This window comes from Hyperolius riggenbachi, chromosome 3, assembly GCF_040937935.1.
Source record: "Hyperolius riggenbachi isolate aHypRig1 chromosome 3, aHypRig1.pri, whole genome shotgun sequence".
Lineage (NCBI taxonomy): Eukaryota > Metazoa > Chordata > Amphibia > Anura > Hyperoliidae > Hyperolius > Hyperolius riggenbachi.
In genome coordinates this window covers 210,239,813-210,262,422 of record NC_090648.1, presented here as the reverse complement: position 1 = coordinate 210,262,422, position 22,610 = coordinate 210,239,813, and the positions used below count along the sequence as shown (strand labels likewise).

Sequence of the window (22,610 nt, the reverse complement as noted above, 5' to 3'; positions counted from 1 at the left end):
ACTGACGAGGGCCAGAGCGGTGCACGTTGGACTTCCACAATTCAACGCGAATGGTCAGCAGAAGCAGACCAGGAGGAAGGTGACGACTATGATGCATCACAACAACTATCACAACGCTCACAAGAGGATGATGAGGATTCTGGTAGGACTCTGGCACACATGGCTCAATTCATGCTAGACTGCATTGAACGTGACCCACGCATTGTGCGCATTCTGGACAACACCAATTACTGGGTTTATACCCTTCTGGATCCACGGTACAAACACAATGTTCCAAAACTGCTTGAAGAAAGAGTCAGACAGGTCAAAATGGAAGAATACCAGCAGGCCCTTGTGGAGACTTTAGAGAGGAGATTGACATCCTCCCCCTCCTCTAGCCAGTTGTACGCAGACAGACTGACTTCCGCAAACCCAGGACGACCAGGAGGGCAGCAAACAACGCAAGCCGCAGCTAGTACCCAAAAGGGAATGGTATCGGCAGTGTCCTTGGAGTGGGAAAATTTTCTGACACCCATGCAGCAGCAGCCCACAGAACAGCAAGCGTGCAGATCCACCTCCAACACCGATCGCCTGGAGAAGATGGTCAAGGACTACATGTCAGATGACGTAGCTGTGTCTAACAATCCATCTGCACCCTTCAACTATTGGGTATCGAAGCTAGACACCTGGCACGAACTGGCAATGTACGCAATAGAGGTGCTGGCTTGCCCGGCAGCCAGCGTTATGTCGGAACGCTGTTTCAGTGCTGCCGGAGGCATCGTCACAGATCGGCGTATCCGCCTCTCCACAGAAAATGCAGACCGTCTGACTCAAATTAAAATGAATCAATCCTGGATTGGAAACGACTACGCAACACTCCAGGACCCCAACCAAGTAACATGACCAATGAACATCTGGGATGGTTTAGCGTTTCCGGTCCCTGTTTATTGAACCTCTCATCTGTATTACACTTATGACTGCATGGCGGCAAAAAGCATTGCTATATCCGCACGCTTTTTGTCCTCATGCAAGGCCTGTGTTGTTGTGTCTCAAAAAGCTTGGCCTTCTCCTCCTGCGCCTGCTCCTAGTCCTGTTCCATCACGTCTGCTGCTGCTGGGTTAGCATTTCCAGTCCCTGTTTATTGAACCTCTCATCTGTATTACATTTATGACTGCATGGCGGCAAAAAGCATTGCTATATCCACACGCTTTTTGTCCTCATGCAAGGCCTGGGTTGCGTCTCAAAAAGCGTGGCCTTCTCCTCCTGCGCCTGCTCCTGTTCCATCACGTCTGCTGCTGCTGCTGGGTTAGCGTTGCCGCTCCCTGTTTATGGAACCTCTTATCTTTATTACATTTATGACTGCATGGCGGTACAAAGCATGCTATCCGCACGCTTCTTGCCCTCATGCAAGGCCTGGGTTGTTGTGTCTCACAAAGCGTGGCCTTCTCCTCCTGCACCTGCTCCTGTTCCATCACGTCTGCTGCTGCTGCTGCTGCTGCTGGGTTAGCGTTGCCGGTCCCTGTTTATGGAACCTCTTATCTTTATTACATTTATGACTGCATGGCGGTACAAAGCATGCTATCCGCACGCTTCTTGCCCTCATGCAAGGCCGGGGTTGTTGTGTCTCACAAAGCGTGGCCTTCTCCTCCTGCGCCTCCTCCTGTTCCATCACGTGTGCTGCTGCTGGGTTAGCGTTACCGGTCCCTTTTCCTGGAACCTCTTATATGTATTACATTTATGACTGCATGCCGACAAAAAACATGTTACCTGTGCAAAGAAAACAGACATTTCCCGCATTTAAAAGACAGTTTTCCCTTTGAAACTTTAAAATCGATTTTCTCAAAAACTATAAGCTCTTTTTGCAAATTTTTTTTTTCCTCTTGTACCCACTCCCAAGGTGCACATACCCTGTAAATTTGGGGTATGTAGCATGTAAGGAGGCTTTACAAACCACAAAAGTTCGGGTCCCCATTGACTTCCATTATGTTCGGAGTTCGGGTCGAACACCCGAACATCGCGGCCATGTTCGGCCTGTTCGGCCCGAACCCGAACATCTAGATGTTCGCCCAACACTAATTACTACCTGCCATCACTGCTACCTGCTTATTACTACATGACATCACTGCTACCTGCTTATCACTGCCTGCCATCACTGCTACTTGCTTAACAGTATCTGTCATCACTACTACCTGCTTATCACTACCTGCCATCACTGCTACCTGCTTATTTCTACCTGCCATCACTACTACTTGCTTATCACTACCTGCCATCACTGCTACCTGCTTATTACTACCTGCCATCACTACTACCAGCTTATTACTACCTGACATCACCACTACCTGCTTATCACTACCTGCCATCACTACTACCTGCTTATTACTACCTGCCATTACGGCTACCTGCTTAATTACTACCTGCCATCACCCCTACCTGCTTAACACTACCTGCATCACTGCTGCCTGCTTATTTTTTTTTTTTAAACAGCCTTTATTAAACATGAAAATAAACAGTCAACAGTTTAACAAAACTATTCAGAAATTTCAGTACAGCAGTGCCAGACATTAAAACTTACTAATATGGCTACTAACATGTGATTACCAGATACATGCATAGTCCATCCAAAGTCCATATAGAGTTAGAGTTAGGGGGGGACATACATCGAGCCATTCTATTACAATTATAAGAGGAGAGGAAGCAATGGTACAGCATCACAATATTACAGTAATACCAGGTTAAGATTCCGTTAGCTGTGCAAACAGTCGAGATCTTACCAGATCTAAATCTGGTAGACCTGGGGTGTCTAGCCAGGGTGCCCATATCTTTTCAAATTTTTGAGGTGCCCCTCTATGCAGATAAATCAATTTTTCTAATTTCAGATAAGCGTTAACCTGAGATATCCACATCTCTGCCTTAGGGATAGTGGGACTGATCCACAGCATTAGTATGAGTTTTCTTGCCTGAAATAAGAGGCGTTGCACTAAACTCTGCACATGCTCGGCTAATGTTATGTCTGACAGTAAACCAAGGATACATACTTGAATTGTACGTGGAATCTTCTGTCCGACGACAGTGTCCACTGTATCTAATATAGCCCCCCCAGTATCTGTGTAATTTGGGGCAATGCCATAGCATGTGCAGTAAATCACCGTGGTCTCTGCAACATCTTGTACAGGTTGGAGTTTCTTTGAGATGCATTTTCTGTAGTCTGGCGGGCGTTAGAAGGGTTCTATATATAATATTTAATTGGGACATTTTTTGGGAGGCATTTGTTGACATGAGAGGTATATTTTGTAGGATGTCTAACCATTGCTCTACTGTTACATTTTTATGGTCTTTTACCCAACTTCCAAAGCATTTAAGGGGGAATTTTTCTAAAAACAGTTTGAGAATTAAGGCATAACATGAGGAGATAAAGGTACTTCTGCTATTAGCTTGACTAATCAAGTTGAAGATTGGCACCGGACTGACGTCCAACAACTGTGATTGCTGCTGTTTTAATATTGCATGTTTAAGTTGCATGTACTGAAAATTAAATAAGGGAGAGCAACTCACCCCCATTTGAGATGCTATGTCCTGTGGAGCACGGAGAGAGGACCTATCAAGAGCCTGTGTCAGGAGAACCAGTCCCTTTTTAGCCCATGTCTTTAGAAATGTGAGTCCCTGAAGCTCAGGAAGGCGGGAATTCCCTTCAAGTGGGGAGTAAGCGGTAATCCCATTTACCCCCTGCATAATTCTAATTTTATCCCATGTTTTCTGCATCAGCGCCAGTGTAGGAGCCCGCAGACCTAGACTCTTTGGTATCCCTGCCTCTAGAGCAGCATAAACAGCCATATCCCAACAGTGAATCTATTAAACATCTTGTAGAATCTTTCATGTCTTCTGAACCCCAACCCACTATATGCTGAGTTTGAGAGGCCAAATAATATACCCACGCATTTGGGACTGCTAATCCACCTTCATCCTTTGGGTATTGTAGATATTGCAATTTTATCTTTACCCTGCCCTGTCCCCAGATAAAATCTCTAAAAATGTTGTCAATAGTCTTGAACAGCTTGAGGTGAAGCCAGACAGGGGCATTGTGTAATATATATAAAAGTTGTGGCATTGTCACCATTTTTAGCAGATTTATTCTAGCTACTGGTGAGAGAGGTAGTTTAGACCATGTTTTCAGCTTTTGACGTATTTTATTTAAAAGTGGTGTTACATTAAGGGTTTCAAATAAATTTAAGTCTGGGGAGATACATATACCTAGGTATTTAAATGAGGTGACAAGTTGGATTTCTGTACAGCCCTCCGGCAGAGTCACCTGGTGACGGTCAACTGGGAGAATACAAGATTTGTCCCAGTTGACCGTCAGGCCTGAATATTTCCCAAAGGTCAACAGAGCGTCCATAGTGCACTTTAGGGAGTCATTTGTATCTTGTAGAAATAATAGAGTGTCATCCGCATACAAGGCAATCTTTTCCTCCAAGTCATCGCACCTAAATCCCCGTATATAATCATTGCTTCTTATTAATTCCGCTAGTGGTTCTATGGCTATTGCAAATAGCAATGGTGACAGGGGACAGCCCTGTCTGGTACCTCTTCCCAGCTGGAATTTGGAGGAGATAGCATTGTTAGTTCTCAAACGTGCAAGAGGGGCTTTATATAAGATTTGCACCCATCTCAAAAAACGAGGGCCAAAATACATTTTCTCAAGGACTGCATATAAATATTGCCATTCCACGCTGTCAAAAGCCTTGGCAATATCCAGCGAAAGAATCGCTCTGTCACCTGTATTGTCAGCTGGTAATTGCATATTTAAAAATGCCCGTCGGATATTAATCGCGGTTGATTTGGATGGTATGAAACCTGATTGGTCCGGTTTAATAATACTAGTAATTACTTTTGCTAGTCGCATTGCCAAGACTTTTGCCAATATTTTAACATCGGACGTTAAAAGCGAGATAGGTCTGTATGATTCCGCTAGGAGTGTATCCTCTCCGGGTTTCGGTATTAGTATAATGATTGCCTCTGACATTGATGGGGAAAGGGATTCTTTGTCATAACTGGCATTAAATACCTGAAGTAATTTGGGTAGGAGGGATTCGGGGAATCTTTTGTAGATTTCTATGGGGAGACCATCACCTCCTGGGGCTTTACCGTTTGGAAACGAGGCGACTGCCATTTCAATCTCATCTAGCGTAATAGGCGCTTCTAATATAGCTCTGTTATTATCACTTAGCTGCAATAGAGGAATGGATTCCAAATAGTGAGTCAGCTCTGCTTTTGAATACGCAAATTTAGAGGAGTACAAGTTGGAGTAAAAGCAGTGCAGCTCCCCAAGAACATTGGAGGTGTCCGTTACCACTTCACCTGATGGGGTTGCCAAGGCAGATATGTAACTTAATGGAGATTGTGTCTTAGTGATTACCGATAGGAGATGACCGGTCTGGTCTCCTTGTTCGAAGAAGGCTTGTTTTTGGAAGAAGCGTTTATGATTTGCTTTATTGACTAAGTATTGATTTAGCAGGTCTTGTGCCTGTGTCCAGGCCAACCTGTTAGCTTCTGTAGGATCTACAATAAACGCCGCCTCCTGAGCCCCCACTTTATTAGTTATCATTGTCTCATGTTCTCGTGTTTTAGAACGAATCTTATTTATTTCTCTTATAAACACTCCTCTAAGCACTGCTTTGAACGCGTCCCAAGCCCATATTGTTGTATTAGGGTCATTATTGAACCTAAAAAAAGTTGCAATTTCTTCTATAATAATATCATAAGAAGTGATTAATGATAGCCATTGGGGATTCAATTTCCATGGCAGTTGATATTAAGCTTTACCTTTTGGATTAGATACTATCAACTGTAATGGTGTATGATCCGATAGCGATCTTACCAAGTATTTAGCTTGAGATATCTTGGGCATTATTTGAGTATTACAGAATGCCAAATCTATTCTGGACAGTGTCATATGTGTTCTATTGTAGCATGAGTAAGCTTGATCCTTAGGGTGCAAACTGCGCCATATTTCCATTAGGCCTAGTTCGTTCATTAGCCTTGCTAAAGGTGACAATTGACTGGGGTGGGCCCGTGATCTAAGCCTGTCCAATTTTTGATCTAAAAACATATTATAGTCCCCTATCAGTATCATCGGGATGTGCATTTTGTCACTTAAAGTATCTATTATTGGTTGAAGGCTGGAAGGTGAGAAGGGTGGAGGTATATATAGTGTTACCAAGATAAATTCAAAGGAGTTAAAGAGGCCATGTATAATTACGAATTTTCCATCTGAATCAATATGAGTCTTAATGGGTTTAAATTGAACTTTAGAGTGAATAATAACGGATACACCTCTAGAGTAGGAGGTGTGCGTTGAGTGATAGGTATATGACGCCCATCTTTTAGAAAGTAAATGGGTTGTTTGGGGAGTCAGGTGGGTTTCTTGTATACAGTTTATAGCTGGGCCCTGTTTCAATAATGAGGAAATTACAGATTGTCGTTTGAGGGGGTCAGCAAGCCCTCTCACATTCCAGCTCACAACTTTAATATCATCCATAGTCGAAGTATATAAGGAAATCAATGATAAATCTGGTCTTCACACTTTGTATAATCATTGGCCTTGCTGCTGACTGAGTATTAACATTGAACATAAAAAGAAAAGAAAAACATTCTATTAGAAAGAGTAACCTCCAAAACCTAGGAGGTACAGCATATATTCCGGTAATAGGTGCATATTTATAAACATTCAGAGTTGTACTAGAGGTGCCCATATAGCCCCTGGAGCAACTAAACATAGAAGCAGACCTTGGGACGTATACAGCACTGTGGTTTTTAGATAGCTATTTATAAAAAAAAAATATATACAGTTTAGCATCACAGCTCCTGGGCCTTAGGGCCAGAACAGAGAAATAGAAATTCAGGAGAAATGTCAGTCATACATTGTATATGGACCCCTCGCAACACATTTTTAAGTGGGTTCAAGTTACCCTGCTCACAGTATCGCATAAAAGCCAGTAACATAGCCAGGGAGCTCCCAGAGGGGAGAGAAAGAGGAAGCAAAGGGGGATAAGGAGAAGGGAGAGTCAAAGAGATTAATGATTAGCACCCTTCAGTAGAGTGTGTGAGTTCGCCACACGAGAGAGAGGATAAGCAGTACTTATAGCAACTGTAATCCCTGTAGTGAGAGCAAACTTGTTATTCAGGCTCCTCAGAAGGTTTAGATTTCATATGCTGTTCGTTTTGATCCAACCATTCACTCACTTCACGAGGGGACAGGAAGAAGTGGGCTTTGTTTTGTGCAATTACTTTAAGTTTAGCTGGATAGATCATCGCGTACTGCAGTTGAAGTTTCTGCATACGTTTTTCATGTCATAAAATTTCGCTCTCAGCTTCTGGACATCGGCTGAAAAATCTGGGTAAAATGATATCTTGTATGTCCCAAACATTATACTTTCCTTCTGACGAGCCAATCTCAAAATCGTCTCTCGATCTCTATAATGTAGCACTTTAGCAAGAAATGGCCTGGGTGCGGCACCAGGTGGTGGGGACCGTGCAGGGACCCTATGTGCCCGCTCAATAGCAAATACATGGGAGAAGGAATCACGCCCAAATAGTTCAATCAGCCTGTTTTCAATAAAGCTTGTAGGATCAGATTTCTCGTTTTTTTCTGGTAAGCCTATAATGCGAACATTGTTGCGGCGAAGCCTGTTTTCAATGTCGTCATTTTTGTCGGAGTTTGCTGTAGCATGGCGTATCACACGTGTTAGATCTCTAAGGGCAGGCTCCACTTTGTCCTCCAGGTCACTTACACGTGTTTCTAGGGCTTTGGTTCTGTCTCTGATATTAGAAAGATCCTGGCGGAGGAGGCCTAATTCTTCTTTTATACTGGCAGTCTGCTGTGCAAGTGATGTTATGGCCTCACTACAGGATTTCACAGCACACAGAATCTCGCTTAGGGTAGGTTCCTCTGGCTTACCTTGTTCCCCCAAGCTAATGTCTTCCGTTTCCGTTGCTGGCACGGCAGGTGCCGCTGACGCCATGTCAGTTTCCCACTCTCCCTCCGTGCCCACCTCGGTACTCTCTGCAGGGCCTTCCTCCGCAACACCCCAGTCAGCAATATGCTTCTGCACGTTCCCCTCTTTAAGTTTATCCTTTCTGGCAAACTTTTCCAGCCTGGCCGCCACTTCGCTGGGCTTTGCCTCTGACTTCTGGGTGCGTGCAGTCTGAGGGTCGGCGCCATCTTGCCGCTTCTGCATGTCTTCAGAGTCCTGTTCTTCTTTGGACTTTCCCCACGTCGAAACTGGCATAGATCTTCAGGATACAGATCCTTTAGGTGCAGGATAGCTTCTCCCAGCCAACTCGCTGCAGCAGGAGGACTTTTAGAGGTCCAAGTTACCGCTCAGGATCAATTAAAGCAGGATCAAGACGGGAGCTGTGTGAGTTGTGTTGTGTGTTCTCACATTGCCGGCTGGCCACGCCCCCGCTGCTTGCTTATTAATACCTGCCATAACTACTACCAGCTTATTACTACCTAACATCACTTCTACCAGCTTATCACTACCTGCCATCACTACTACACATTCTTATCACTACCTGACATCACTGCTACCTGCTTATTACACCTTGACATCACTGCTACATGCTGATTACTACCTGACATCACTGCTACCTGCTTATCATCACTACCTGACATGACTGAAACCTGATTATTACTACCTGACATCACTTCTACCTGCTTATTACTACCTGCCATCGCTACTACCTGCTTATTACTACCTGTCATCACTGCTACCTGCTTGACACTATCTGTCATCACTGCTACCTTCTTATTACTACCTGCCATCACTACTACCAGGTTATTACTACCTGACATCCCTACTACCAACTTATTACTACCTGACATCACTGCTACCTGCTTATTACTATCTGACATCACTACTACCTGCTTATTACTACATGCCATCACTGCTACCTGCTTAACACTACCTGTCATCACTGCTACCTGCATATCAGTACTTGCCATCACAGCTACCTGCTTATTACTATCTGACATCACTGCTACCTGCTTTTTACTACCTGCCATCGCTGCTACCTGCTTATTACTACCTCTCATCACTGCTACCTGCTTATCACTACCTACCATCAATACAATCTGCTTATTACTACCTGCCATCACTGCTACATGCTTATTACTACCTGACATCACTGCTACCTGCCTATCACTACCTGACATTAGTGTTGGGCGAACAGTGTTCGCCACTGTTCGGGTTCTGCAGAACATCACCCTGTTCGGGTGATGTTCGAGTTCGGCCGAACACCTGATGGTGTTCGGCCTTTTAAGTTCGGGTTCGCCCCGAACTTCTGTATGCCCCCGAACAGGGCCGAACAGGGCCCCTGTTCGGGCGAACAGGGCCCTGTTCGGCCGAACAGGCCGCAATACGGCCCCCCTATGGGGTCGCAGGCATAAGGGGGGAGCATGCCCCGATCGCGGGGGGGGTCGGAAATTCCCCCCACCCCCTCCGCTAGCGCTCCCCCCTCTGCCCGCTTCCCCATAAAAAAAGTTTAAATCAAGTTCAATAGTAGTGTACCTGGGCTGGTGGCATTGGCTGGCAGTGGAGTGAGGAGGAGGAGGAGTCCGAGTAGCAGAGTGACGTTGAGGCCGGGCAGCGGGCGGTTCAGCGCTAGTACCCTTGTGGTACTTCCGCCCTTTCTCTGACCTCACGTCCTCTGCATACGAGGGTACGCATCACGCGTACCCTCGTATGCGTCATCACGCAGAGGACGTGAGGTCAGAGAAAGGGCGGAAGTACCACAAGGGTACTAGCGCTGAACCGCCCGCTGCCCGGCCTCAACGTCACTCTGCTATTCGGACTCCTCCTCACTCCACTGCCAGCCAATGCCACCAGCCCAGGTACTATTGAACTTGATTTAAACTTTTTGTATGGGGAAGCGGGCAGAGGGGGGAGCGCTAGCGGAGGGGGTGGGGGGAATTTCCGACCCCCCCCACGACCGGGGCATGCTCCCCCCTTATGCCTGCGACCCCATAGGGCCCCCAAAATGGGCATGTTCGGGGGTCCCATTGACTCCCATTGAGTTCGGCGTTCGGGCCGAACATGCCGAACATCTGGCCCATGTTCGGCCTGTTCGGCCCGAACCCGAACATCCAGGTGTTCGCCCAACACTACCTGACATCACTGCTACCTGCTTAACACTACCTGTAATCACAACTACCTGCTTATTACTACCTGCCATTACTGCTACCTGCTTATTACTACCTGCCATCACTGCTACCTGCATATTACTACCTGCCATCACTACTACCAGCTTATTACAACCTAGCATCACTACTACCTGCTTATCACTACCTGCCATCACTGCTATCTGCTTATTACTACCTGTCATCACTGCTACATGCTTATTACTACCTGACATCACTGCTACTTGCTTATTACTACCTGCCATCACTGCAACCTGCTTATTACTACCTGACATCACTGCTACATGCTTATTACTACCTGACATCACTGCTACCTGCCTATCACTACCTGACATCACTGCTACCTGCTTAACACTACCTGTAATCACAACTACCTGCTTATTACTACCTGCCATCACTGCTACCTGCTTATCACTGCCTGCCATCACTGCTACCGGCTTATCAGTACCTGACATCACTACTACCTGCTTATTACTACCTGCCATCACTGCTACCTTCATATTATTACCTGCCATCACTACTACCTGCTTAGTTATTACTACCTGCCATCTCTGCTACCTGCTTATCACTACCTGGCATCACTACTACCTGCTTATCACTACCTGACATCACTGCTACCTGCATATTTCTGTTTGCCATCACTGCTGCATGCTTATTACTACCTGACATCACTGCTACCTGCTTATGACTACCTTGCTGCCATCACTGCTACTTGCTTTTTGCTACCTGCCATGCCATCACTCTTGCATTGCTATCTGCCTATAACTGGTATTATCTGCTTGTCATTGGTTATATCTGCATACCATTGGTTATCTGCCTGTCTATCATTTGTTATAAGTATATTCAGCTGGCAGTGGTTATATTTGCACATCACTGATATTATCTTATTTTCGGCAACTAGTTGACCTAAGCCTGTTTAATAACGGGTTTTAGGTCTCTTAACGCCATCGCCACTAGTCAGTGCACGCACGCACGCTACCGTCTGCCGTCGCGCGCACACCCGTCCGCCCGGCTCCCTGGCCCATCCTCCTGTCCCAACTGCTGTCTGTACTGCGCACATGCGCAGTACAAAAAGCCCATGGACGCACAGCCAGGGACAGGAAGGATTGTCAAATATCTTATCGATATCTGCCTTAAATGATTATAAACTACCGTATATCCTCGCATATAAGAGAATTTTTTAGCACAAAAAATTTGCTCAAAAGTTCCCCTGTCGGCTTATATGCGAGTCATAAACTTTTCAGGTGTGCACACTCACCTTCTGCAAGGCCCCTAGTGCAGTGTGCAGCCAACAGAGTGGAGTAAATGCAAGCCAGGATGAGCGGAGACAGAGCGAGCAGGTACTGCCGGCTTGACGATCCTGGATTAGTGTCATGTGCAGCGTCGCTCACGTTTGCAGTGATGAGCGACCGGTAAGAGAATAGACAGAGCGGGTGGGCTTTGCAGGCACAACAGGAGTCAGAGCGCGTCTATTTGAAAAGGGCTCCTGGAAAAAAGGGCTCCTGGTGTAGCCTATATATACCAAATTCGGCTAGTTTTAGTTTATTTAAAAGGATGCGGTTATAGAGAAAATGTGTTGGGCTATAAAAGGGCTCTAGATATAGCTAAGAAAAGTGATTATTATGACCTAACTGCTCCCTACTCTCACACAGAACCCTCCCCTGATGGTGCCTAACCCTAACCCCCTAGGTGGTGCCTAACCCTAAAACCCCCCATTTGGTGCCTAACCCTAAGAATCCCCAGGTGGTGCCTAACCCTCAGACACACCTGGTGGTGCCTAACCCTGAGACCCCCCAGGTGGTGCCTAACCCTAAGACCCCCCAGGTGATGCCTAACCCTAAGACTTCCTCCCCCCCGAGGTGGTGCTTAACCCTAAGACTCCCCAGGTGGTGCCTAACCCTAAGACTCCCCTGGTGGTGCCTAACCCTAAGACCCCCCAGGTGGTGTCTAACCCTAAGACCCCCCCCCCAAGGTGGTGCCTAACCCTAAGACTCCCTAGGTGGTTTCTAACCCTAAGACACCCCCCCCCCCCCGAGGTGGTGCCTAAACCTAAGACTCCCCAGGTGGTGTCTAACCCTAAGACTCCCCTGGTGGTGCCTAACTCTAAGACATCCCTGGTGGTGCCTAACCCTAAGCCCCTCCCCCCCGCTTGTGATGTCTAATCCTACCCTCCCCTGCACCCTCGAATCAAACATCTTGGCTACAAAAGGGTGCCCTTTTGTAGCAGAATCAAAAACCTTGTAGCCTAAAACCTTGTAGCTGAATAAAAAATATGGGCTACAAAGGGGCGCCCTACTGTAGCCGAAAATCTTGTCGCCGAATAAAACTATGGGCTACAAAGGGGTGCCCTTTTGTAGCTGAAAACCTTGTAGCCGAATAAAAAATATGGTCTACAAAGGTGTGCTCTACTGTAGCCGAAAACCTTGTAGCTGAAAAAAAAATATGGTCTACAAAAGGGCGCCTGCTTGTAGCCTATATCAAAACTTGGGAGCCCTTTTCACCACCTTATAGCCCATGTTTTTAGAAATAACATTGATGTCTATGGAGGAGCCCTATTCATACAGGCAGCTCAGGAGCCCTTTTCAACGGATCCCGTCAGAGCAAGTGTATCGTTGCAGTTTTGTACCAATGAGCGGAGGAAGAGCGGGCAGATTTTTCAGGTATATCACACCGGGAAACTTCTGATGTGCAGCGCTGTGATCCGGAGAGAGCGTGGTGCGTGACGTCAGCTCTGTCTGATCCCTATGACACCTTCTAGTGGCATCTTAAGCCTCTCACACTTTGTCTCAAAACGCTGCTAGAGGGCGTCATAGAGATGAGACACAGAGCTGACGTCACGCACCATGCTCTCTCCGGATCACAGCACTGCACATCAGAAGTCTCCCGGCGTGATATGCCTGCAAAATCCGCCCACTCTTCCTCCGCTCATTGCTACAAAACTGCAGCGCTAACACATGCTCTGACTCCTGGGGTGCCTGCAAAGCCCGCCCACTCTGTCTATTCTCTTACCGGCCGCACATGACACTAATCCAGGATCGTCATGCCGGCAGTACCCGCCCGCTCTGTCTCCGCTCATCCCGGCTGCTTATCGGATCCACAGGCTGCACTAGATGACATTTACTCCACTCTGTTGGCTGCAAACTGCACTAGGGGCCCTGCAGAAGGTGAGTGTGCACACCTGAAAAGTTTGACTGTGTTAGAGGCATTGAGGCTAAAGAGGGCTTCTGCAATACTGAAAAAGAAAAAAAATAAATGCTGGCAGTCAAGGGACATTACTGGGCTGATGGCAGGCAGAACTTGTTAAGCAGGGTATATCTCCAGTACAATCATGAAGTCACTGTATGCAGGACTTGCACATGTGGTAATTGTAATATTAACAGTGAGCACATGTACAAGTCCTTGCTACAGCTGACTCCCAGATTGTACTGGAGATTTACTGTACTTACAATGAGCTCTGCCTACCATCAGCCCAGTATCAAATTGTAGATTGTGAACATTTACTGAGTTTTAAGTCACTGCATTTCCTACCCCCGGCTTATATGCGAGTTAATAAATTTTTCCTGATTTCTGATGTAAAAGTTGGGGGGGTCGGCTTATATGCGGGTCGGCTTATATGCGAGTATATACGGTACTTAGTTGGCAAGCCTAAAAAGTCTTAATAATCAATATTAGTCAGTAGTGGGTGCGTAGCTCACTATAAACAGAATATTTATAGATTAACAGGTTTACCTCTGGAAAAAAACGCAACACTCATCTGTTAAGTTTTATAAAATTATATTGATATAAAAAATAGATAAAGCATATAGAGAAATATACATCTCTCCAGTTGTTGTCCATCATGCAAAATACATTTTCAAAGTTCCTTTAGTGAAACAAGTCCATATAAATATAGCAATTCTTCTGCTGTAGATTTTAACTTCCATAGATAATTGTTATCTCAAGATTGTACAGTGTATGGTACACACAAATATAGCTTTATCTTTAAAAAATGATATATAAAGTTCTAATCTTGTATAAAGAGCTTTAAGTAGATATATCTTAACCTCCTTAGCGGTAACCCCGTGTGTGACACGGGGTAAGCCGCCGGAGGGTGCCGCTCAGGCCCTGCTGGGCCGATTTACTTAATTTTTTTTTTGCTGGACGCAGCTAGCACTTTGCTAGCTGCGCCAGCACCCCGATCGCCGCCGCCGCGCGCCCGATCGCCGCTATCCGGTGCGGCGCGCGGCCCCCCCCCCCCCAGACCCCGAGCGCTGCCTGGCCAATCAGTGCCAGGCAGCGCCGAGGGGTGGATCGGGTCTCCCAATGACGTCCCGACGTCGCTGACGTCGGTGACGTCATCCCGCCCCGTCGCCATGGCGACGGGGGAAGCCCTCCAGGAAATCCCGTTCTTTAAACGGGATTTCCTGATCGCCTATCGCCGGAGGCGATCGGCGGGGCTGGGGGGATGCCGCTGAGCAGCGGCTATCATGTAGCGAGCCCTCGGCTCGCTACATGATAAAAAAAAAAAAAAATTAAAAAAAACTGTTGCGCTTCCCCCTGGCGGTATTTTTCATACCGCCAAGGGGGTTAATCAATCAAAGCTAGGTAGTTATCCCTAAGCTTGCAATTGCATTTAAATAGTAATGCTTACTGATTGTATATGAAGTATAGCATAAAAAAGTTATCTAAAAAAACTTAAAAAACTGCTGAAGTTTGAAATGACAAGTCTTTAACGTTTATATAAGCTATTGTCAATAAATTCACCAAGAATAATGCATATTACCTCTCTTGTGTTCTAGAATCACAGTGAAAGGTAGGTAGTCGTTTAGGCCTCAATCAATCTCAGTAGAGTTTCAGGCTCGATGATAAAGTATGCTAGCCTGCCAGGGCTTTTTATTGTATAGCTTTTAAAATGGTGTTGGTTTGGGGATTTTACATCAACCCACAAATTCAAACTTATTTTTAACTGGTACATTCTGACATTTTGTGACATTTTGAAGTAGCGGGTTATCTGAGCAGGTGCGTATGTATATGACACTACTTAGTAATCTACGTCTTTTCTAATCAAAATGACATCAATAACATTTTAATTAGATCATTTGACACAAGTAATGATCCAGGTGCTGTCTTTATGACATCTTGATGGACGCCAAGATATATGCGTATGTTCTAAACTTAATCTAGAAACTTGGCATGTCATTAATTAACAGGGATTTCCTGAACGCCCCCTGTGGTCACAGGTTGTATTGTCTTGTTCACATGGCTGATTGGTTTGCTTTTGTATTCATAACAAACAGCCATCTGTTTTAATACATACTAAAATATATTGAAAGCTAACTTATTTACCTTATTATGTAAGTCTATTATTGATCAACTCATTAATTAATAACTCTATGATCACTATACATGATCTCTATACAGGAATTATATTTCAGCATATAGCAGGCTTAGCTTCTGCAGTGCGTGTGTTTGGCCTTGCATAAGCGCATTGCAGCAAAAACTGAATATAGTCAGAACATTTATCCAGCGCTATCTTAATATAAACATAACCTTGTACAGGGAACAGACAGCTTACTGCAGAAAATGACATTAAGGGTTACTCTAACCAACAATCTAACTGATTAAAGAAGGACTCCGCTTATAACCATAAAATCATGAAATTAACTCAAGTAATCTGCAGAACATTTTAACACATATATAATCAGCTTAAATCAAGATGGAGATAATTTATCTGCATTAATATGAGATTTTCTGACAGGATGATGCAGGGACAGTTAGGTTTTATTGTATAGGCTATACAGAATGCACTTCATTGGAATTTTACTTTTGTGCTTTCTCTGTAAATTATTATGTATTTGTGGTGTTTTCTATTTTTTCTTTTGAAGTAAAGTTTTGCAACCCAACACATTTTTACTTAGGACCATGTGATGCAGTAACATTCAGGGCAGAGATGCTCACATGTTGCCAGGGGCATAGCTACAAACCCTGGGAACTCCCCAGTGGAAATGTGATGCCCCCCTAGGATCCACTCCTCCCTTCTGATCAAGGTGACATTGCTCATATAACAACAAATGTGGCCATATTAATCCCTCCCCCCCCCCCCCCCCCCCCAGCAAGTGCAACAACCTGCCAATAGCAAACTTGGTCATCATAACCCCTCCCTTTCCAGCAGCAGATGCTTACACTATTTTCCACCCCCAATGACATGTGCTGCCCCTACTAATCCCAATAACGGGAGTAGCCAGCATAACACCTCTCTCACCGCGTACATGCAAAAAGAGCATCAGGGAAAAAAGAGCGCCTGGTGTAAACGTTAATCTGAAATATCGTTTATAAAAATATACATTTTAATATTTCGTTTACAATAATGTTTTACAAATTCAAATCATTAAAGGAATACTGTGGGGGGGAGGGGGAGGGAGGCGGGGGAAAATGAGTTGAACTTACCAGGGGCTTCTAATGGTCCCCCCGCAGACATCCTGTGCCCGCGCAGCTACTCACTGATGCTCCGGCCCTGCCTCCAGTTCACTTCTGGAATTTCAGACTATAAAGTCTGAAAACCACTGCACCTGCATTGCCGTGTCCTTGCTCCCGCTGATTTCACCAGGAGCGTACTGCACAGGTCCAGTATGGTCTGTGCCTGCGCAGTACGCTCCTGGTGACATCAGCAGGAACGAGGACATGGCAACGCAGGCGCAGTAGTTTTAAAGTCTTTAAAGTCTGAAGTTCCAGAAGTGACCACGAGGCGGGGCCGGAGCATCGGTGAGTGGCTGCGCGGGTACAGGATGTCTGCAGGGGACCATTAGAAGCCATGGGTAAGTTCAACTCATTTTCCCCTGACCCCCCTACAGTATCCCTTTTAATAATGTATATGAAATGTTGTATTGGTAAAATGCTATTCTCTGTAATTATAGACAGAAACTTACAATAACGTTTGTCTGTCTACAATGATGATTGTAATTATTATGATTTAAAACTGATTTTACATAAACGATGTTTAAATACTGTTTGTTAATTTTTTTTTAATGATTTAACCAGATCAGGATCCAAAAACTTATCTTTACCTTTTATACTATTATAAAGTTTCTAAATGATATTGTGTAACAATTTTTATTATAAAATTGATAAACCTTTAAAAAGTCATTTAGTAAGGATTAAAACTTAATTCACATATTTCAAAAAAAATCAAATAATTAAAAATATAAGTACGTTTGTAATAATTGTAGTAAAACATTAGTAAATATTATAACATTTTACTACAATTAAACCTAACCCTACTCTCACACAGAACCCTCCCTCTACCTATCCATAACCCTTAGACTCCCCGGTGGTGCCTAACCCTAAGACCCCCTGGTGGTGCCTAACCCTAAATATCCCCTGGTGGTGCCTAACCCTAAGACCCCCCTGGTGGTGTCTAACCCTAAATCTCCCCTGGTGGTGCCTAATCCTAAGACCCCCCCTGGTGGTGCCTAACCCTAAGACCCCCCTGGTGGTGCCTAACCCTAAGACCTCCCTGGGGGTGCCTAACCCTAAGACCCTCCTGGTGGTACCTAACCCTGAATCTCCCCTGGTGGTGCCTATCCCTAAGACCCCCCCCCCCCTGGTGGTGCCTAACCCTAAGACCCCCCTGGTGGTGCCTAACCCTAAATCCTCCCTTAGTGATTGCTTTATTGTGTGAATAATAATGTTTTATTAGTGACTGTAAAAAATATATTTCAATATACTTACTGTACTTACTGATCGCTTTATAATGTTTTAAAAAGAGTAAGTGATAACATTTTAAATAATGTTTTAGTTAAATACGATAGATATGTTTATTATGTTTGTAAAAATTATTCATCAGATTTAGGTATTGTTTGGTTTATCAGATGGATAATAGTGTTTTATAAGTATTAAGTGTGAAAAACAATATATTATGATTTTGTTGTTGCGCAGTTTATTTGGTGGATAATAATGTTTTACAGAGGGTTAAGGAAAAAAAAGTATATTACGATTTATTTGTTGTTGGCTTTATATGTTGAAAATAATGATTTATGAAAAGTTATTATTTAAAAATGACAATTCGATTTAGCTAAAAACTATAAATGAGTATTATTTTCTGTGTAAACGTAACTGGTCACCGGCGAAGTTGGGAAATTATCACGGATGAAGTTTGAAAACGTAAATTATCACGGGCATCCTTTTTCCCTGTTCGGCGCCCGACAAACTATATTTAATATGAGAGTCAATGGCAGCACCCTTTTTGTCCACCTGCCTCATACGCCCAAATTTCCTGTCACCCTCTCACCAACCACCCACATAGCTCTATAGCTACCCCTTCCTCATCATAACAAGTGTGGCCAGTAAAACAACCTCTTCTTCCCCAATATCAACAAGTTTGTCTAGCATAGCTACTCCATCATCCCAAACATGTCATGCACAAGTTAACATACAGACCCTGATTTATTAGCAGCGGGGCCTTTGCATTATATCAGACTTGGACTAGATCCTTTTAACCACTTCAGTATCAAAGGCCATTTTACCCCTTCCATCAAGATCCATTTTTACCTGTCAGTGCTCCTTTCATTTGTTTGGCCATAACTTTTTCACTGCTTCTCACACCTGAATAATCTATATCTTGGGTTTTTGGGTTTTTTTTCGCCACAAATTAGGCCTTTTGTGGGCGATACATGTTTTCAGTAAACACTTTGTTTTCTATGAATTTGATAGGGATAAACAAGAAAAATATGAAAAATACACTATTTCTCTCAACTCCTATAGTTTTAAAATAAGCATTGCTATTATAAATAAAACCACCCATTTCAATTGCCCATTTGTCTGGGCTATCACAACATTTAAATTACGTCACGATTTATGCATATTTTTTTGTTTGGTAATGGGGGGGGGGGGGGGATTTGAAAGAGATTGACTTTATTAATTTTCAGTACAAATGTATCCTAGCTGCATTTTTTACTTTTTCACGACTAGATGGAGCTATAAACACTACCTTGGGTTGCCAGGAACTGTCCGATTTTTTTATTTTATTTCATGTCCATTCATTACAGGCACTTCAATTGGTTCAGGGAACACTTGAACCCCTTCACCAATCACCTCAATTTAAATCCCGCTGTGAATGAGCAGCTAGCATGCACTTGCCACAGCAACACTGGACGTTAATACGCATCCAGATAGAATACAGCGGCTCCTATCTGATAGGATTAAAGGGAACCTTAACTAAGAGGGATATGGATGTTTCCTTTTAAACAATACCAGTTGCTTGGTAGTTCTGCTTATCTATTTGGCTGCAGTAGTGGCTGAATCACACACCTGAAACAAGCATGCAGCTAATCCAGTCTGACTTCAGTCAGAGCACCTGATCTGCATATTTGTTGAGGAACTGTAGCTAAAAGTATTTGAGATACAGGATCAGCAGAAGAGTCAGGCAACTGGTATTAATTTAAAAGGAAAAATTCATATCCTAGAATCTAGTTTAGGTTCCCTTTAAAACTGCAATTTTCCCGACAACTGGCGAATTTCAAACAATGTCACAAGGTGGGTACAGGCGCACAATCGCAAACGTCGCCTAGCAGTGCATCGGTGACAACGGCCGTGTACGTCGCGTGACCCGCCAACAGGAAGAGATGTCGCTGACGACCGTCATCAAGGGGACGTTGCAGGAGCCATCGGGCGGTGAGTACAAAGCTTAAGTAGTTAAAAATATATCTATCATGAGTAGAGATGTAGCGAACGGTTCGCCGGCAAACGGTTCCAGGCGAACTTAGGGGGTTCGCGTTCGCCAGCACCAGGCGAACTTTTGCGGAAGTTCGATTTGCCCCATAATGCACTATGAGGGTCAACTTTGACCCTCTGCATCACAGTCAGCAGGCACATTGTAGCCATTCAGGCTACACTAAGCCCTGGAGCCCCCCCCCCCCCCCCCCTTATATAAGGCAGGGTCCGGCGGCCATTACACTCACTCGTGTGCCTGCTAGAGAGAGGAAAAGGACAGCTGCTGCAGACTTTTTCTACTAGGGACAGATTAGTTAGGTTCTAGGCTGCTTTTGCTTGCTCCTGACTGATTATTATTGCTTTTAAAGCACCCAGCAACAGCTCTTTTCAGAGCTCATCCTGTACATATTTTTTTTTCTGTGTGTCAAACTGACACTTTTGTTGCATGCACAGCCTTGCTAATTGATATTGTGTATGCCACTGCCAGCAGCCCAGCACATTCAGTGACTACCTGTGTGTGTGACAGGGAGCTGTACATTGTACTACCCAGTACTGCATATACCCCAGTACCTGTTGTGTTTACTTAACCCACCTCATCACTGCATATACCTAGCGTTGTGTTGAGTGAACCCAGCTCACTGCATCTAACTACCTGTTGTGTTGAGTGAACCCACCTGGCCACCTCACTGCTTCTAACTACCTGTTGTGTTGAGTGAGAACCCACCTCACATCATCTTAAGTACCTTTACTGTTCAGTGAACCCAGCTCACTGCATCTAACTACCTGTTGTGTTTACATAACCCACCTCATCACTGCATATACCTAGCGTTGTGTTGAGTGAACCCAGCTCACTGCATCTAACTACCTGTTGTGTTGAGTGAGAACCCACCTCATTGCATTTTAAGTACCTTTACTGTTCAGTGAACCCAGCTCACTGCACCTAACTATCCAGTACCTGTTGTGTTTACTTAACCCACCTCATCACTGCATATACCTAGCGTTGTGTGCCTAATTTTTCTGGCTGCACTGCGGGCGGCTGCAACAAAAAAATAAAAGGCATGTACATGTGCCCATCCCCCTTCGTGATCATTACCTTGCCGCGATGAAGGGGCTTGCGCATCACAATGAAGCAATGACCGCCGGCTATTTGAGTGTCTCGGGTGGGGGTGGCACACAAAAGATAATAAGTTCGTTGCTTCATTGTGGTCAGACCAAATTTGATCAGCTGGACAGTCACTGTTGTTCTATCATTGAGCTACCACAGCCCGGCGACCATATGGGCTTGAAAAACTCCACAGCCTACACTCTGGCCATGGTGCGCACCAGTCCAGCACGGCCGTCACTACGCAAACAGCTGTTTGCGGTGCGTTACACAGTGAGTTTGGTGTGTCAGTGTGAAGCAGAACTCTAATTACACTTTCTAATTAATGTATACCCATGCAAGATGTTTGAAAGCACGTTAGGCCTGCAATTTAGCATTCAATGTGATTTCTGCCCTTAAAACGCTGCTTTGCGTCAAATCCAGATTTTTCCCCGGGACTTTGGGCATGTATCCAACTCCGCTATGCCCCCCCCCAGGTGTTAGACCCCTTGAAACATCTTTTCCATCACTTTTGTGGCCAGCATAATTTTTCTATTTTTCAAAGTTCGCCTCCCCATTGAAGTCTATTGCGGTTCGCGAACTTTTACGCGAACCGAACCTTCCGCGGAAGTTCGCGAACATCTCTAATCATGAGGTGGAAAAACATTTGAAATACTCACCTGGGTTAAATCAGAACAATTCAAAGACTGTTAAAAGATAAATAGCAATTTTGCAATTCAGCAGCATACATACACCTTATATGTGACATTTTTGTATGTATCACTTATTAAATTGGAGGTGACTGTTATTTGCCTAATCTATGAGCAATCCTAATTATAATCTGATATGATCACAAGCACTTGTTCGCACGACAGCTGGGGCCCTGGACTCTCTCACTGGCTTGGGCCCCTACACCACCATGCGATACCCAGAGGAAAGTGCAGGTGGGCCCCGGACCTCTCACCACCAGGGAATTCACCCCTCTGAACTGCCTCTGAACTGAATGCGAACTACAACACACACAAATGCTCACTCCCAGTTAAAGCATTTCCTACCTTTATTTGGTCAGCAGGCGCCAGTCAGCCAATTAGGTTATACACCCTTTGACTGCCATACCAAATCTAGCAGGAATTGCATAAATTAGGTAGCATTCAGGTGGGAGCCTTTGGTTGGACATAATTGTACATTACATCGATTGCAGGGACGCCCCATGCAGGCAGGTCTACCACGCGGTCCCCTCCCTAACCACTCACCTGTCAACCGCATCCTGGAAGCTGCAAAAAAGAACACTGTGTTGCAGTTAGCATTCAGTTCAGAGGCAGTGGTGGTGAATTCCCTGGTGGTGAGAGGTCTGGGGCCCACCTGCACTTCCCTCTGGGTATCACATGGTGGTCTAGGGGCCGCAGCCAGTGAGAGAGCCTGGGCTCCCAGTTGTCAGGCGAACTAGTGTTTGTGATTTTAAATTTATTTTTTTGCAGCTTCCCTTTAATGAATACAGTAGAGTTAATATTAACATTGCAAAGGATAAAATCTTCCACTAGAGGGTGAATGTTTCAAATGTCTTACCTGCTAATAGAAGTATCAATATAACTGGCTTCCAGAGGCCCATTGTTGAAGGTACAGTGCTGCATTTCCAGTTCCTGTGAATAAACATTTCACATGTTCACT

At 44.7% G+C, this 22,610-nt stretch overlaps 1 protein-coding gene across 1 annotated transcript in view; it reads right to left on the bottom strand.

The window, feature by feature from the left end:
- Window positions 1-22,610, bottom strand: part of LOC137562270 (uncharacterized) — a 294,902-nt gene that overhangs the window by 227,831 nt on the left and 44,461 nt on the right. The window contains exon 3 of the mRNA XM_068273603.1: window positions 22,509-22,582. Within this exon, the coding sequence (XP_068129704.1) occupies window positions 22,509-22,582 (74 nt within the window). The remainder of the gene's footprint in view (window positions 1-22,508; window positions 22,583-22,610) is intronic.